The sequence below is a fragment of the Melospiza melodia genome, chromosome 5 (assembly GCF_035770615.1).
Source record: "Melospiza melodia melodia isolate bMelMel2 chromosome 5, bMelMel2.pri, whole genome shotgun sequence".
NCBI classification, from domain to species: Eukaryota; Metazoa; Chordata; class Aves; order Passeriformes; family Passerellidae; genus Melospiza; species Melospiza melodia.
Window position 1 is genome coordinate 69453947 of NC_086198.1, and position 18686 is coordinate 69472632.

Genomic DNA, 18686 nt, shown 5'->3' on the forward strand with positions numbered 1-18686 from the left:
AACAGTATAATAAACTTTTAATTATTAGGATATACTTCATTGTATAAAAATACTTCTTATGTACAAAATAATGTGTGCATGTAAGTAGACAACATGCTGAAACACCAGCACCCATATCAGTTCATCACACAAAGGGATCATTCACACCAGTGTCATGAGAAGGATCAAAATATTCAATAGTTAAGTGCAAAAGAAGTCCCTGTGCTAAGTTACATTATCTCCCCAGTAAAGAATTTCTTTGTAATGTTTGTTAGGTACTGTCTTCTGTGTGTGCTCTGCCCTGGCAGTTCATTATATCTGTTTAGAAACCAGTGTAGTTGTGGTTATGGTCATCCTGCACAGCTGTCCCCCCTAACACACAAGGGATTCCAAAAACCGACTATAAAGACAACAGAACCACAACAAAGAACATTAATTTTCTGCAATTTTTCTTCTACTCTCTTTTTAGTCAGAGGACCTTCCACTATTTTCCCAGTTTAGGGACAAAGCAGTCTTCATCAATGAACAAAACCACTTTGGTGCAGAAGAGATAATGCAGCAAATGGGTCTGTTTATCTCCATTGCTGAGCATGAGTCACTCCTCCACCACAGCTTTCTCCATTGCTTTTTGTGCTTCCAGTTGTAAAGCAGTGGCTGGTTTTCACTGTCACCAGGGAAGCACAGAAAGATACACAATTTGCCTCCCTCTGAAGTGATTCAAAGAAAAGAGACTTGGAAAGAAATATGCTTAAATATTAGTCAAGACATAAAATACAGTAGTTCAAATGATTCCCTCCTTCCATTAGTTTTCACAAATATGAATTTGGACTTGTTGCACAACAGCAAGTGTTTTATGCATAAGATATAACTATAAAAGAGAAAAGACACAATTAGCATCTCTCCACTTTGAATTAAGGTCTTTAGTAAACCTTTATTAGCTTGCATGATATGCAGAGACCTAACATTTCCTCAGAAATTGGTCACTTGGATGAGATTATCATTAAAATTATGGGCTTTTGAGGTAGAATTAGAGAAAGTGTGTGACTTTACCTTGGTTTTAATGAGCCATTAATCTCTTATATTCCCAGTTTGCATGAAAATACTTTAGAAAAAATTATCTAAAAAACAAGCGGTATAAATGCTTTTCGTTCCTTTGGGTATGAGCTGAAGTTTTTCTGATAAAACTCATGACACAAAATAGCAGCCAGTGCCTGGTTAAAAAGAACATACATCACTACACACCACCATGTCACATTGTGCATTCCAAGTGTGATGGCCATAGAAACATATATGAGGAGCTCTGCAAAATAATGAGGGCAAGAGATGCTCTCAAACCAGTCTCCAAAAGGTACACTGTGGCTCAGACTTACAACCTTTCCTGCAAGCAAACAGAATGAAATTAACTGGGAAGATGCATGAAACAAACTCTTCTTCTCACAATTACAGAACAATATACTTATTCATCATCATAATCTTCTCACAATTACAGAACAATGTGCTGATTACTCATCGTCATCCACCTCCATCTGATCTGACAGCTTTGCACTTAATGAAACAAGATGCCACCTCTGGCTGTGCAAACAGAGTATGGAAACACATCTATCCTTAAGTTGTTAGCTTCATTTTACGTTTTTCAGAACTATATATACAGACATACCACACCCTCTCCCCCCACTTCAGCCATCCAAACAGCCTCATTTATTCTACATACTACAAGAACTGAGAAACACTTGTTTTTAAGGTATTAGAAGATACGGAAGCATATTGAAACAACCAGAAAAAGAAACCCTAGGTAAATATTTGACAGAAATGAAACATCTTACCTGATCTGCTTTTTCTAAGATTAGCTAGAATTGCAAGGCATCTGTGTTGGTGAAGAGAGGCCCAAATGTACACCATAACTCCTATGATGTGATACCAGCAGATCTGCACAGAAAGCTTTTTTCCTGAATGAAACATGTTTTATTAATACATGGCCATGAAGTAACTTCCCAAGCATCATCTCAAAACACTATATAACATATAGTGTTTAAAACATATAGTGTTATAACACATATAACATATATAATATCTCAAACAATATATATATATATAAAACATATATAACATCTCAAAACACTATATAACACTTCCTCAAATGTTACTGTCTTACAAAATTCTAGTAGTGAGCCTCTAATTCCTTGAAAGAGGCTTTGAAACCCTGTATCATTTGAGTGCCCAGGTAGTAGGTCATTTCCCTTGACTGCTCTCTAATAAAATACCTAGTTATTAATCCAGCAGCTTGAAATACAGTGTGATGTGAAACGACACATAATTGGTAGCCTAAGACCTCAATATTCAACACTGTTTGTAACGATTATTATCCTAATTAAACACGTTGTCATGGCTCAGGTCAACATGCAAGCACACAGTTGTCTCCCTCACAGTGATACACATACGTACACACACATGTACCCACCAACCTCTGCCCAACGTGGTTCAAAGTGCTTAAAAACTTCACCAAACTTGGCAATGACTGCCTCACAAAAATTAATCACAGGAGGAGTGCTACAGCCAGCTGATGGTTCGTCTGTGCAGGGGATTTAGCAGCTCAGTTGTGAGACCCAATGGAATGTGTTGGCAGAAACAAGTTATATAATACAAATTTCTCATGTATTAATGGAAACATTGCAGTACCAAGGGAAAGAAGACACTGCCTGAGTCAAGGCAGAGCAGTGGCAAGTTCTCCATGGAAAAAAAAGGAGGTGACCAAGACAGCTTTGCAGACTCAGTTTGCAGGAAAGATTATAACAAAAAAAACTCCTCTTTAGTTTGAGCACTGAAGTTATGTAGTGGCATTTGAGAACTGGTACCTATTACTATCTTTCACAAAGCATACAATCTATATCCTTTCAGCAATTAACCATGAAAGTGTGTCCCTGCCTGTGTTTGTGCATAATGCTGGCTGATTGTATGATATACTGAAATGTAATTACTTTGAACTATGCCAGGAAGTACTTTTATGTCTCATCAGTTAACACATTTCTCAAACAAGCAGCTCTCTATGAAACCATTTGCCACAATGGAAACAAACGAGAGCAAAACTGCATCTTTGATGATAACTAAGCAGGCACTTACCATTCCTGACATTAGTAGGCACTTGACACAGCACAGTTGAGCCAACAGCAATGTAGTAACCAAGTCCAAAGCAGTACTGCACGATATGAATGACACCACTGGAAAACACGCTGGTCCAGAGGCATTCTGCAAGCCTTCGACAGCTATGCAGCCAAAGGAGCAAGAGAACCAGGAGCGCAGAGAAGTGCTCACTATCTGCTTACAGACAAAAACCAGCAACTTTGAAACAGACAGGAATAATTTAACCCTGACAGTGCTTAAAAAAGACTGATGTTCCCTCTTCCCACAGCAGAATTTTACCCTCATTTTAAATTAACTGGGAAAAATATTTGTACAGGTGAGGCACTGCTGATCAGAGCAAGATTTCTTCCAGGAGGTGCTAATGGTGTTTTCTGTTAAAAGGACTGCTGAAAGCCAGCATATCCATAAATATTTCTATCTTCAATAATGACAAAGGCACTTGGTGTACCAGGAAAGTAATTTGGAGCATAGCTGAAAAGCAACCAATGAAGTAGTACTTGGATACAAATTCCATATCCAAGTTTTTTATTTATATGGCTACACTATAATTTCTGGAATACTTGCCTGTGTCCTTGCTCTGAGAATCTCTGCCAAGAGCATGGTGCATGTCCTGAATCCATGATGGGAGTGACTCTCCAAGGAACTCAGCTCGGAAAAGAGAGATCAGCAGGAAACCATTCCAGAGCACAGAAACCACATAAAAGTGAGTAAACCACCTGTGGGAACAAAAAAGGGTTTTCATTAATGTTCTCATAATTCCTTGGAAATGTAGCTGCAGGACATGCTTGTCTGATGGGGAGTACATTCCATTTTGGTGCCCACATCAAATGTCCAAGTAGAAAACTCAGGACTTCAGAGGTATCAAGCATGAATAACCACATTTTAACCCAGTAAAATGCTGCCTGGAATATCCTAACTTAGCTTACCTTACTAACCACAGCTGCACTAAAGAGGAGACAGTGTAATCCACACATTGCAAAAGTACTCCTCAAGGCTTACAACTGACCGTGATGTACATTTTCTTTATAATTTACACCACTCAAAGCACATTCAGATTAGTTTTCTGCTTATTTCCAAACTGCTGCACCTCACAGCACTCCCGCTTTTCTCAGTTCCAGCGGGTGCATTACATGACATGTTAAAATTCATCAAAGAAACCCAGAAGTAATTACCCTGCTCTACATAAAACATCTTGTCCTTCTGCAAATTCAAGGCCTGCAACAATCATATAGAAAAAAAGCAGTGACCATCAACACTGCTGGGTGATTACAAGGCAAGACCACACATTTGTTTTTTTAAGAAAACAAAGAATCTCCCAACCCCGTAATGCATGTACAAAAGCATATTGTGCATTACCAAAATGCAAGACATGACAGTCAAGGCAGGTAACTGGGCTGAGATAACAGCCTACAGCTCTTTACAATATCCAGCTCAAACTAGGTGATCCAGTATTTCCTTTTGCTTTTAAAATTAGAAGTCCTTCTGGCAGTGAAGAAAAATCAAGACTTCTGGAAACATCTGCAAAGAGATAAAATAAGTCCCATGGGAAGACGCTGATGGCCTTGACTTGACAATGTAACTACAGGTACAAAACTAGGCTGTACCTGTGTAGTCAAGTGAAGACCATATTTCTGTTGAACATACAAACTCTTCTCTTGGGGCAGTGAAGGGCTACAACGCCCCTGCTTAGAGAAACCAGCGACCCTCCCCAGAGCAGCTCAGGTATCTCTCAAGAGCACAAAAGAGATCAAGTCAGAATCACAGCACTAGCGAGCATCCCTGCGTGCTCCAGGGCACCTTGTCCATTGGCAGCTGCCTTTCCCTATAGATTATGACTTCTCCTCAGTTCCTTCTGCTACCAAGCAGAAACTGCAACATTCTCTCTGCTGATTCACAACAGCAGAACTAAAATTTAAGCCCCCTCCCTCACTTTCTAAGACAAACAGAATTTGTACATTGATAAAAACACACCATCACCTCCAAGTTTCAAGCTCTTTCCCTGAAGTCCTATTACTCAGTTGACTCATATCTTGTCACTTGCCAGGAAACTTTCTCCACACATCGATTTTTGCCACCAGCACACAAACAAGCCCTGGCAACTTAAAAAGAGACACACCCTTCGAGCTTTCAGCAATCCCAATTACAGTGGGGGTGTATCTGACCTACACATCAAACCAGCACTGCAGCAAGTACACGTGCCATCCCTCCTCAACGAGAGGAATTTTCACTATTTGCCAAACCAACCTGAAATGCAACACAACATTTTACAAGACAGAATGGCAAAGTTAAAAACAAGCCCAGGCTAGTGAAAACACAATGCTTGTCTGGAAACAAGACACAGTTGAAAAGAATAGAAAACACCTCGATGGCTACCTTCAAGATATTCTCTATTCCTTCGGGTAGAAGTGTTAGGGATTCACTGTCATTATTATGATTAACTAACAGAATTGCTTTGCACATATTGAGACCTTGAGGACAATTCCCTGAAAAAGCACATTCTTCAGACACCAATCTCCCTAAGCAGGGGTGTTGGGAAACTTCTGTTGGAGAAAGGTCAACTCAGACAAGAAGCTGCAGTACATAGTGATTAGGACAAAGTCTTTATGAATCCTTATTTTCACTCAGGGTACTGCACATTTTAAACACATCTCTGGGTATATTCTGTGTCATGAAGCCTGATAACCGAGATTACAATCTTTCCATTAATAACTTGCTGGGTCACAAACTTTTTTTACCTTTTCATTTGAAAGCTTTGTATACAAAATGTGTCAGAGATTGTTACAATAGGGGAGATCAGATCTTCAGGCTAAGTAGCTTCCCAGTCCTGTCCTGCTGGCCTTGCAAGATCCTGTCTGGCCTACGTTCAAGTCAAAGACTAGTTCTAGTCATGAATCTCAGCTGATTAAAAAATAAGAAATCCCATAACATATAAAACCATATAAAAAGCTGTAAAGGGGGGTGGAGGGGCGACTGCCTCCTTCCATGATTTCACTAAACATCTATTTAATTTAATTAATTTAATTACACATCTAAACATATACATATACTTAATTTCATTTCATCAAACATCTGTTAAGATGGGTTTGGATAATGCAGTGGTTCTTTTGCCTTATCAGAGACTGTTCATGCAAGCTCTAGATTGTTGTGCTGCCATGCTGGTATTGGCCACATTTCAAAAAGAAATCTTGAAGGGAGAAGGCAATGACTGCAAACTGGTGTAAGACAATCAACCTGCAGCATATTTGTAGAGTCACAATTACTCAGGATTTCACGTTCCCAGGTGCCTGACCTGAGTCTTGCAGGGAGATTTGTTTTGGAGACCTGGCATGCGACTGGGATTCAAGGGATTCGGTTTTTGTTCCGATGTGGAGCACACGGATTCTGTATGACCGCTCGCAGTCTCTATGCTCCTCGGTTCCCCATCTGCAGAACCAGAGTAACACTTCGCAACAAAGCTGAGCCCAACTCTATCAAACCCCGCCGTGCTCTCGGCGTGTGTTGCTTGTTCACTGCCGCGACCTCCGGCTGCAGTACCCCAGACACGGACCCGGTACCCGAGACACGGACCCGGTACCCGAGATACACACCCGGTACCCGAGATACACACCCGGTACCCGAGACACTCACCCGGTACCCGAGACGCGCACCCGGTACCCGAGACGCGGCCATCGCTGCGCGCCGCCACGGCGGCAGGACGGGCCTCACCTCTTGGGCACCTGCAGGAGCTGCAGCCAGCCCGGGAGCTGCCCGCACCCGCGCTTCGTCTTCCCGTAGCGAATGAGGTCCTGGAAGAGGCCGGCGATCACCAGGCCAGCGCGGCCGGGCCGCGGCGCCGGGGCCCGCCGGAGCAGCAGCAGCGCTGCCAGGAAGGCGGCGGCCAGCAGGGACCAGGCGGCGGCCAGCAGGGACCAGGCGGCGGCCAGCGCCGCCAGCATCGCCCCGGACCCGCTCCGCTCCGCTCCGCTCCGCCCCGGCCCGGCCCGGCCCGGCCCGGCCCCTGCCCCTGCCCCTGCCCCTGCCCCTGCCCCGGCCCGTTCCGCCTCGCTCCGCCCCGCCCCGACGGCGGCGCTGTCCCTTCCGCTTCCCGTTCTCGGGAAAAGCGGGGTCCCCGGAGCCCGAGCGGCGCTGCGGAGCCTGGGCACTGCCCGCTGTGCCTGCCCCCGCGCCCAGAGCAGCGCCGGGCCGTGTTGTGTGACAGCCTTGGACGGCGTTCCCCGCCGTAGTCTGCTGGAAAAGCTGGCAGCCCGCGGCTTGGACAGCTGTACCCTTCGCTGGTACTGGCTGGGTGGGCGGGCCCAGAGAGTGGTGGTGTATGGTGCTGCATCCAGCTGACAGGGGTGCCCCCCAAGGCTCAGTATTGAGCACAATGCTGTTTAATATCATTATTGTTGATCTGTATGAGGGAGTCGGGTGTACCACCAGTAAATTCATGGATAACGCCAAATGGGGGATAGAGTTGATTTGCTGGAGGGCAGGAAGGCTGGGGTCTGGACAGGCTGGATCCATGGGCTAAGAACAGTAGTGTGAGGTTCAACAAGGCAAGTGTTGGGTCCAGCACCTGGGTCACAACAACCCCGTGCAGTGCTACAGGCTGGGGGAAGTGTGTCTGCAATGCTGCCCAGCAGAAAAGGACCTGGGGGTGCTGGTGACAGGGGCTGAACATGAGCCAGATGTGCCAGGTGGCCAAGCAGCCCAATGGCACCCTGGCCTGTGTCAGCAACAGTGTGGCCAGCAGGAGCAGGGCAGGGATTGTCCCCCTGTGCTCAGCACTGGTGAGGCTGCACCTTGAGTGCTGGTTTAATTTCTGGGTCCTTCAGTAAAGGACATTGAGGTGCACATTTTATATTTTACCAATGTACTTTTACAAAGCAGAGATATAAATCCTGCCTAGATTATTTTGAGATATGACTACATTAATCAATCCTATCAGTGAATCCTTCAAAGCAGCACATGCACTGCTGAAGCACCCATGACGTCAGTAACATTGCTTTGGGAAAAAATAATTGAAGTTCACATTTCCTGCTAAAATGTATTGGTAGCTCTCTGGTTCTATCTGCATGACAGGTTATAATAAATATGTTTAATTCAATATAATTTATGACAATGCTTGGTGCTCAGTCTAATTCTCTTGTAAATTCTGTATAACTGAATCCTAAATCTGGTTCAAGGATTTCATGGCCAAATGGTTTTGGTAATTAGCAGGGGATGAATATATCAGCCAGGTGGGTGTAAATCTTTGGGGAGTGAGAGGAAGGAGCTGGCTGTATGTGGGTAATTCCCCAGCTGGTGAGAGCAGGGGGAAGGAGAGCATGCCCAGGCTGTGCTGGGCAGGAGGTAGGAGTGTCACCATTCCTGCATCCCAGCCCTGCAGCTGGGGACCTCAGCCAGCAGCTGCCTTGCCATGCTTATCTCGAAGTTCTACACAGCCACATTTCCAGAGGGCTGCTGAGGTGACTAGCCCCAGCAGGTCAAGGCATGTGTAAGCAGGGGGCAGCTGTGCCTGCTGTGCAAGCAGTGATGGCTCAGGAGCTGCCTGTGACAGCCTGCAGGTCACAGCTGCAATGTCCTTCTGCAGGTCCTGACTTAAGGCACCCTGTGCTTCTGTGCTGCACATTCCCCTCAGCTGGACATTGTCTACCCCACTCTTGCAGTGTGTCTCTCTGAAACACAGCAGATGTACCTCTTTTCAGCCTCATTTTCTTTCTGAAACAAAAAGGAGACATGTCACAGCCTTGTCTCTGCAGTCTGCTCCTTTTACAACTTCCACAAGACAGATAAGACAAGGGGCAGCAATGGTCTGGCCTATAAAGCAAGTCCTTCCTTGTCTGAGCAGCAACTTTCTAAAACTTGAAATAGCTTTGCTCAACAATTTTGTTGGCCAGTGCAGTTGCTATTTTCATGAAATCATGGTCTAAAGACTCCTAGCTGGGTGTATGGCATGGCTCTGCAACAGTCTGAGTGGATCTATGTGTGTCTGGAGTGTCTTCCATGGCACTCCAGATACATTTTTCTGTAGAGTTTGGGCTTTGGGGATGTTTGTAAAGAGAAGGACAAGGAATGTGGCTGTTACAGTGCCCCCATGAGACAGTGAAGCCAGAGTGCCTGCAGGTGTGCTGCTGGGGAATAATCTGGTGTATGACAGCAGGGCTCCAGCAGGACAGTCCCACATACCCAAAGACATGCAGTGAATCTTGCCATTTAGGGTGACACGTACTCAACTTTTTGGCACTTCAATAATTTTCCAAATTTATCTAACCCAGCTCTCATGGAGGTCAGTGAACTACCAAATATTTAATATCAAATACCTCTTTCATGAGCTAAGCTTTAAGGAATGAAGACCAGGAATCTTCTAGGTGTGAGTACAAGTATATGAGGCACTATTTCCACATGGCAAGCTGGTAGCTGTGGTGTATTGCCTGCAGTGTTACGAGCAGCAAAGCCAGACAAAGAGGGTTTAGTAGGCATGGCCCCACACTTGTTCTGCACTCTACCAGGTCACAAATGTGGGAAGGGAGAGAATTAGTGTTTGAGAAAACTGCAGCTGTAACAGGTAGAACAGGTCTCTTTTAATATCTTAACAATCACCTTCAGCACGGATGCCACGTGGGATTTCCTCTGGGACACATAAAAGCCACAGCATGAATGCTGTGTCCATGGACTAACCCATGGCAGTGATCATGTGCAGAAGCTTAAAGGACAGTGCTCTGGTACAATGTTTTGGTCAACACTTTAACTTTAGAAATTACTTTAACCTACTGTGAAAGGTTAGCAACACTTCCCCCAGCTCCACAGTGTCTCTGCAAGTTATTGTCACTGCTGTAATAATGGTAAAACCTACAGGTGTGGGTGGCAGATTCAATGATGAAAGAATTACAGTGATTTATGTTTATGCTTGAATCCTTCCTTTGCTTGTGGGTCCTGGCCCTTTTCCTGCCATAATGCAGAGCAAATTTAAGTTACAGAGGGAGATGCTAGGCTCCAGATGGATCATTTGGAGAAGCTGGTGTTCTGCAGAGGGCTGTGGAGTTGCATCCCTGATGCTTTCTTGAGCACATAGTCAGTGCTTCCTGGACACCCAAGGCACCCTCCATGCCAGCTGGCTCCAGCCATGGCTGTTGCTACAGGAAGGTGGGATCCAACCTCCAGTGTGGTCAGCTTGTTGGCTATTTCCTCAGAGTTCAGATAATTGCAGGAAGAAGGGAAGGAGTACAGCTGTGTGGCTGGGAAATTGTTTGAAGTGAAGAGGAATCAGTAGATAGTTGTCTTAAATATACTGTCTGCATTTATAATTTCAAGCTAAACTGACATAAAGATGAAAGTTCTACGCTGCTACTGCTCCTATTGTGTAAATAGTTTGCACAGCAGTAAGAGAGAGCCCTTCTTCCTAGGGTTTTTTCCCCAGTGCTGTACAATTGCGGCCGATGGTGTGACACCATGTGCGGCGCGGATTTCCCCATTTTCAGGCGAGTAACTCCCTCTAGGTGGCACCAGCACTCTTCGGTTCCCGAAACCCGCCTGCCCTGCGCTGGGCTCCGGCTCTGCTGCCTGCAGTGCCCCGAGCATCCCTCCAGCATCCTCACGGCATCCTCACAGCATCCTCACGGCATCCTCACGGCATCCTCACAGCATCCTCACGGCATCCTCACAGCATCCTCACAGCATCCTCCCAACAGCGGCGCTGCAGGGCTCCCACCTCGCAGCCTCTGCTCGCATTAGCTGTCTGGAACAGCTAATTTTTGCCTTTGTAGGCTTTGAACTTCGACAATTCCCGACGTTTGTGTTTGCTTGTTGGCTTTCTGTGGCAAATACTTGTTCTCAGCCCTGTGACACTTATTCTGTCTCGAGAGGTGGAGTTCCACTCACCTAACTTTATGAATCTGAAAATTAGGTAAATAGATGAAACTATTTGCATGGGTTCCTGGTATAACTGATGGAGACAGGTATCTCCAGAGTGCCAATTTTTTTCTTCCTGAGCATAGATGTATCAGCTGTTGAGCTGTATTGTCCTCCCTGCTGAAGATCTGCTTGAGGGAAAGAGAATCTCAGAGGATCCAGAATAAAAGTGAGCATAAATTATATCTGCTCCTGGATCTAGAGTTGATGAGTGTCATACAAAGAGGTTTTCACTAAGTTAAAAAAAATTACTTTTTCCCAAAAGTCCAGGTCATGCAAGAGAGTTAACTGTAAATGAACTGCTTTGTGTTTCCTGCCTGTTAAAGGAGACCTACCCAGACAGTTTATAGGCTTCTGTGAGACATCACTTATAACAAAACTTACTAGGTTTTAGTATATGGAGAATGGAGAGAAAGCCTGGAAAGATGGTGTGCAAAAGCAGAGAAAGAGGATCAAGGCTTGGCTGAACCATATAGGAAAAGCTGGAGAGGTCAGACAAGAGCTCAAATTTCTGTGTCACAAAGCTGGACTTGTGTGGGCCACTGTGGACCGTAATGTCTGATAGAGCTTCATTAAATACTTGTAGGGTGTGGGACAGCAAAGCTCTGCTTTGGAGATTTTCGACTTTGAATCATATTATTCAAAGGAATTTGTCTGCATGAGGGGCAAAAATCAGCATCATTTACTGGCCAGCCCACAGCAGATTTCACTGCAACTCCAGACTTACTAGACTTATCCATCTATATTATAGTGATTTTTTTTTATTATTTATAAGGGAGAATAGGGAAATGATTCAGTTACTCAGATACTTTTTGCTGGTAGCTTTGTTCAGACTTTTCTTTCCAACAAATATTTTTGTTTGCTAATGAAGCTCAAAAACATTGTGAGGAAAATAGCTACACTTAGGTTTCTTGGTAATCTCTGAGACAGGATTAAATGTGAATTTAGCACAAAGACAACCCTGAAAGTAGAATTACAGGCCACTGTCTTTTAGACTTGTATCAAAATGCTTAAAGCCAGTACAGGTGAGGATTTTAAAATCTAGACACTTGTTTATAGGATATAATGATCTGTATTTAGTTGGTTGGTACTAGTGGGTCTACAAACCTTAGCTGTCAAAACATTCTTTGATTCAACTAATCAACACAATGGGCTGAAGCCATACATCTCTGTAATTTGTGGGCAGGTAAACCAAGAAAGCCATCAGATTGCTGCATTTTGAAATTTAAAATGCCAGTCTGTGTCTACTGGTTTTGATCACTGGCAGAATATACAGAGATGCTGTGGTCAAGAAAACATAAATCACAGAGCACAAAAAAAGCACACTTAGAAATGTGGGAAGCTTACACTGAAATGCACTTCCTCCCATTCAAGGGATGAATATGTGCCCTTGGCTTTCAAATTATAAAATGCGAGAGTTTCCACTGGCTGATAGAAAGCAGGAGTCAGTCTCTGATAAGTTGAGAGCTCCTGTTCAGGATTGGTGCCATGCTTCTGGGATAAACCCTGTTATAAACACTGTTGTATTTGCATAGATCTTCATTCATAATTCATGCACAGGAATCCATAGACTTCAAGGTGTGACTTCCACGTGTCTGAGAGCCATGATACTAAGATACATGATTTATTCACCATTCAGCTATATTATTTGCTGAGTTTTTAGCAAACACAGCTAGCCAGTATCTTGCCAATGTAGTCAACTTAGAATCTGAGACAGTTTGGAGTTTCACCCTGGTAATAAAAGTAGCTTTATGATATGGTATTGATCTCAGATTGGTAATGTGCTGTGAAGGCTAAGTCTGGGCAAGCTGTTTGCTATATGAGCTGGCATTTGGATTTTTGAGAAACTATCATTATCTAAGGAAGTTTGTGAGGGAGAAAACTACCTAAAGCTCATAATTATCACTTGAATTATTTTGATTTTCAATACAGCTTAATGAAAAGTAAATACACATTTAGTTAAGATTATAAGTAAGTTATGGTTAAAATGAGAGCAGGGGAGATAAGTTAAAACTCTCAGGAATGAGTCCTTAATAATTTCCTTGTGAAAGGGCACTGGTCCGTGCTACAATCACAGGGCTTGGAAGGGGCAGAATTCAGGCCCTAAGAGTAGCAAATTATTATCTGACTCTGTACAAAAACCCTCAAAGGACATACCTGTCTCTGTCTTCTGTATATTTTATATTTTATATTTATTTAGAAATCTGCCAGAATATATTTGCTTGCAGAATGATCAGAATTCTCCTGGAGTAGACGGATTGCATTCAGGCATGGGTTCAAAAGTAAAAGTTTCTCTCTGAGATCCTTTTTGAAACTTTCAGACTCAAATACAAGGTGTGAGAGTTCAGACACTAACTGCCTGCCAAAGGAGAAAGAGCAAGGCTGATAAAAGTAATGGAGGGCAGTTAGCTGTCTCAGGGATATCAGCTGAAGAAGGAAAGCTCTAAATAGACTAGGCAGACAATGAGAAAAGTAATAACAACATTTACATCTCACAATTGGGAAGAATCAAAGTTCCCTCAAGGAAGCACAGACCATTTCTGTGCTGCTTTATACACTCCATGGAAATGGATGCCATTAGTGGGCTTTTCCTACACCCTCTGGGACTCTGAATGAAAAGTATTTTAATGTTGGTCCCTGTTTAGTAAACATAATCACAGAAACAGAAGGAATTTTAGGACATAGATCCTGTTCTCTGGGGTGGCAGATGTTCCAGTCTATACATGAAATCGTGAACAGGAGCAGGACCCACATTTGTCATGGACTATGAGAATGATGTTACTGAGTAGCAGAAGTGCCTTCTCCACTGGGCATTATCTGGGGCGGGTACCTGTCCCTTGTATGGGAGCTAAAGAAAGTGGCTGTGTCCCAGGGGGATCACCTGCTGTGAAAAGGAACCATTAGGTTTGAAAATGCCAGGCTGCTGCCCTGCTCCAGAATGCAGATGGGTAATTTTCCCTATGTTATCAGTGCTCTGCCACAGCATGAAGCCACAGGCTAAATTCATGGATGTGCTCATACTTACTGGTGATCCTGCCTTGGGAAAGATGCAGAGATTCAATGAACCCTTACTGTCTGTGACCTGTGACTAGAAAAGAAATTCAGGTTTTCGACTACTAAGTACAGTTAACAGCTGTAAAAACAGCTGTAGAAAATAATTTGTGTTGCTAAAGGTAAACATGTCACAAGGGAAATGAAAGCTGTTGATGAATATTCAATTTTTTTTTTCATTTATCCTTATTGTATAAATATAATCTGGGCAAATTAACTCTTCTTGATTAACTAATTTAGTGTAATATTGGAAAGACAATTTAACATCTTTGCTTTCTCATTAATGCCACATTGCTACAAAGGGCAAAAAAGATGCAAGGTCTGTGCTAACAGTATATTATTTATACTTGAAACTGCTAAGTTACCTTAGCAGGACTTGATCCTAACTACATCTGAGCTCAGCCTTTCAGTCTGATGTGGTAAATGAGACAAACCTAGTGCTGGCTTTGCAGTATTTTCAAGTGAAGGTGCAAGAGAACGGGATTTTATGCAAAGGAAATCAGTTTTATCTGTAGCTTTTGTTACAAATCCCAGTCTAGTTCTGAATGAAATCTGGACTGAGAAGGGAATCAGTTCCACTTTAGCTCACACCTCTTCTTTTATTCTGTCAAATGTTTTGCTGTGTACTTCTCCCCTTGCTGGCATGTGCTTAAGTTTTGTACTCCTTTTTGCCAGCTGTTTGATTAATTTTTATCTTGTCTTGCTTTTCTAATTTTTTTTCAGTTACAGATTTTTAAAGGATTTTTTTCCTTGGTGTGCTTACTGACTGAAAGTCTCTAGTAAATATTCATCAAGAAAGTGTTATGTTAGTAATTTTCTCAATAAATATTTATTAGGGACTTAACACTACAAATGCCTGTAGAATTGTGATAAATACTGGCTTCAGCTGAGAGAGCAACAGTGCCTGAAGAGCACTGCATGCTGCAAGCATGTTCAGATGCAGCCAATCAGTGACAAATATCTGATGATTTTTAGGTAGGAGAGCTGAGATTTCCTCACTTACCAGGTCTGTCATACACATGATGGCACAGGATTAGCTTCTGACTGGGGGCACAGAATTAAGAGGCAAATAATTTAAAATGGCAGCAGCCTCCCCCAGAGGAGCTGGGGGCTGGCATTGGTTTTAAAACATGTTTGAAAATGCTCTGTATCTTCTCCCAGTGGAAACAGACTTCTGGATTTGACAGACATGTGAGAAGCCAGAGGGGTTTCTTGTTATACAGCTAGACAAGCATATTGGTGTCCACTTCATTGGCATCTGTGTGTATGACTGGAAGAAAATTAAAATGAATCCTGGAAGTGTTAAAGCAAATGAAAGGTCATCCACGAGTTAATTACTTGTAGTGCCTTACCTGTGTATTTGCACTGACACGTGCTGCTCTGCTGCTCTCTGAACTAAGGGCTAGAAAAATAAACAGTTATGAGTGGGTAGATATGACTGAGGCAGGGGGGTCTCTCTGATAAATAATCCCAGCCCCTGTGCTCAGATGCTGGGAGCAGCTTTGGCAAAAGCAAAAGCAAAGGCACGACTTGCTTGCCAGCCCCATTGTGTGATTCATCTCGGTTCAGCAGCAGAGACAGCAGTTAATAAACATTCTTATTGCCTGGACTCAAAACAAGCTGAGGTCACATGGGGCTGGCACTGTTACCTAGGAGGAGATGCAGCCTCTGCTCTCCAGGCTGCTGTTTTCTTGGCTCTTTTAATGAAACCTTATCCTGACAGGTTTCAAACCCCTTGGACTGAGAGCAGCAAGATGACTGTCAGAGCAGTAGGGATGTATTATTTGCATGTGCTTCTGGTCTTTGTGCCAGGAGCACAGCAATGTGCCAGGAACTCAGAGCAATGTGCTTTACCCATAGCTCTGCTGAGCTTCACACACAGAATACTGTTCCTGCTGAAATCACTCCTGAAGCAGCTAGAGAAGGAAGAGAGAGAGAGAGGTGAAAACCACAATGATTTGTACCACTATGTAAACAATTTAGGTTTTCCTTTCCAACTATGCAGCCCATGGGTGTGAGGGAAAATGCAGCCAGATCATTAAACCTTCTAGGCTAGCTTGCCTGAGCTCAGCGTAGACAGGGCACAGGACAGTGAGTGACAAATCCTCTCCTTAACTGCCACTCGTTTCCACCATGTCAGAGGGGTAGAAGTGGCCCTGTCTCCTCTGTCACTGGCAGGGATGTAGGGATGTAAGCACTGGGCATCCTGCATGGTGGGTCTGGGCCTGAAGGGCTGGCCTCAGAAGGTGTGCAAATGCTGCCAAGAGGACAGACTGTGGCCTGCCAGAGCTCTAACTGGGCAGGAGAGTTCCTTGCTCAGTTCCTTGTTCCCTGATTCCTTTAAATTCCATCATCTTGCAGCTTACTTAGATCTTATTTCACTCTCTCCCTATCCAGCAAGGGATCAAACACAAGCTTCAGTGGCTTTGCTGAACAGGATAGAGTTAAGCTCAGGACCTCCCTAATATTAGCACAATAGTCAGAGGTCTGACTGTCGTGAGCAGGGTATGTAAGAGCTGTGAATGCCCACTGAATGGCCAGCGTGCTGCCTGTCACTCCTGCATTTTGTTGTGATCCCTGCCTGACCAGGTGTCTGGAGATGGCAGCATTTGCTTCCTCCCACCTCTGCAAAAATCATTTTTAGCAGTATCTCGTCTGCCTTCCAGTTCTCAGTGATCAGAGGGCCTGTTGGAAACTTTTGGACTCAGCACTTACTATCAAGGTTGCCTGTGGTTGAATTCAACTCCTGATCTGCTCATAAGCTCCCTGAAAATTCATCCTGGCTGAGGAAACACAGTTTTTAATTTCACTCCAATACAGACGGTTTTAGCCTGCTAAATTCCCTAGCTCACCTCCAAATTGAACCAACAGTGGCTTGAGGATTTAAGGAAAAGTATAGATTAATTCCCAGTGACCCATGCTAAGTGATGTAGTGGAGAGGCAGTTTCAGTGTTTGTCACACCTAAAAATGCAATGACAGAGGATGGTTTTCTCTGCTCAGTTCCTTTCTTTTGCATGCAGCAGTTGTTTCCACTTAGATCTAAAGAGACTTGGAAAGTGATCTGATGAATTAGAAGACACTACTTAGGAGGAAATGAAAATAAATCTTTGCAGCTCTCTGTTGCTTCCTCAAGCCTTTCTGTGACTAGTGCTAAGCTGTTATTGTACAGGATTTTTGAGATGCCAGGGAAGGAAAAACAAAGGGATTTGTGTGCAGCACGAAGTTTTCCACCCTGGGGTTTTGGATTCCTGTTTGTGGGGCTGACACGGAGCTATCCCGCTGCTGTCCCCTGCAGCAGCCCAGAGCCCCTTGCCCATGGAGGGGCTGCTCTCACCTTGCAGGAGCCCCTTGCCCATGGAGGGGCTGCTCTCACCTTGCAGGAGCCCCTTTGCCCATGGAGGGGCTGCTCTCACCTTGCAGGAGCCCCTTTGCCCATGGAGGGGCTGCTCTCACCTTGCAGGAGCCCCAGGCTGGCCTGTGCTGAAACTCTGGTGTGCTCCCAGAAAAACAGAAGAGGATTCTTTCTTCATTTTGTGATGGGAATGAAGAACAGGCATACATCTCAGGAAGAACTAGCACTGCTTCTTAGCTCCATTCTCTGCTTTGGCAATCAAATGTGGCTGGTGAGTCCTGCAGCCTGGGACCACGTTGTGCTAGTCTGAACATGCCATGCTACTGCTGAGCATCTCATAAAGTCTGCTACTGTAGCTTTTTAATGTGTGTCCTTCCAGAAATTTCCCTCTCTCTCTTTCTCTCTTCATGTCTCTTTTTTCCTCCTTTATTCTTCTTTTTTCTTCTTTTTTTTCCCTCGCAGCTATACAGGAAATGTTTTGGAAGGGAGAGTCAAAAGACTTAAGTCTGGAATTTTTATGTACACCAGAAACTTAAATGTGTGGTTCAAGCTGATAAACTCACCACACCTCTTTCTGTTTTCTTTACAGAATTATTACAAATATCTGGCTTGGAACCTTGATTTATGGTCTGAACAAAAGGAATATAGATGGTAGAGACATGAAAAGATAAATCTCTGGAGGAGACATAAAAGAGTTTGTTCAACTTTTGGATTGTTTCTTAATGAAACAGAATAACAGAAAAGATCAGAACACTAATTTTTAAAATGTTTGTGTTGAAGGAAGCTGTGAAACATTAGTGATGCCACATATAAAATATCACTGCTGTTGTTTTATGCCCGAGTTGAAATTGCCTGTAGGGTGCAACCCTGAGTTTCTCGTAGTATTAGTTTGTATTGCTCTCAACTGAAGGTTTTTACAGAAAAAGCACCAGCAAGCACAGAGAGCTTATGGGGTGTTTTTAAACCAGAGCTGGCCAGAATTTCCCAATAGTTAATTGAGAAAAAAATAAATTTATAATTGTTGTTTATCTCTTATTTTTCCTGTATATAGTATTTTAAATAATTCTAATCAAAATGGGTCTTTGTGACTTCAGTTTTGACAGCCATAAACTCAAAAGTCTCTGTGGACATAAAGGACACCTTCATCTCTGGCAAAGACATGAGACTTCCATGAAAATTTGACCTAGAACACCTTTTTTGGGGGAAAAAAAGGACATTTACTCCTGACTTAAAAAATTTCAGTGGTGGAGAATTCCCACAGATTTTGGTAAT

General features: G+C 43.6%; 1 protein-coding gene across 1 annotated transcript; it reads right to left on the reverse strand.

The window, feature by feature from the left end:
- SRD5A3 (steroid 5 alpha-reductase 3) lies at positions 1 to 7470 on the reverse strand. The gene is given in 6 exon segments (XM_063157259.1): positions 1 to 1357; positions 1803 to 1925; positions 3097 to 3291; positions 3682 to 3833; positions 6823 to 7109; positions 7112 to 7470. Coding segments are annotated over 6 exon segments (1347 nt in total). The 5' UTR covers positions 7442 to 7470; the 3' UTR covers positions 1 to 1097.
- Between the last annotated feature and the right edge of the window lie 11216 nt (positions 7471 to 18686).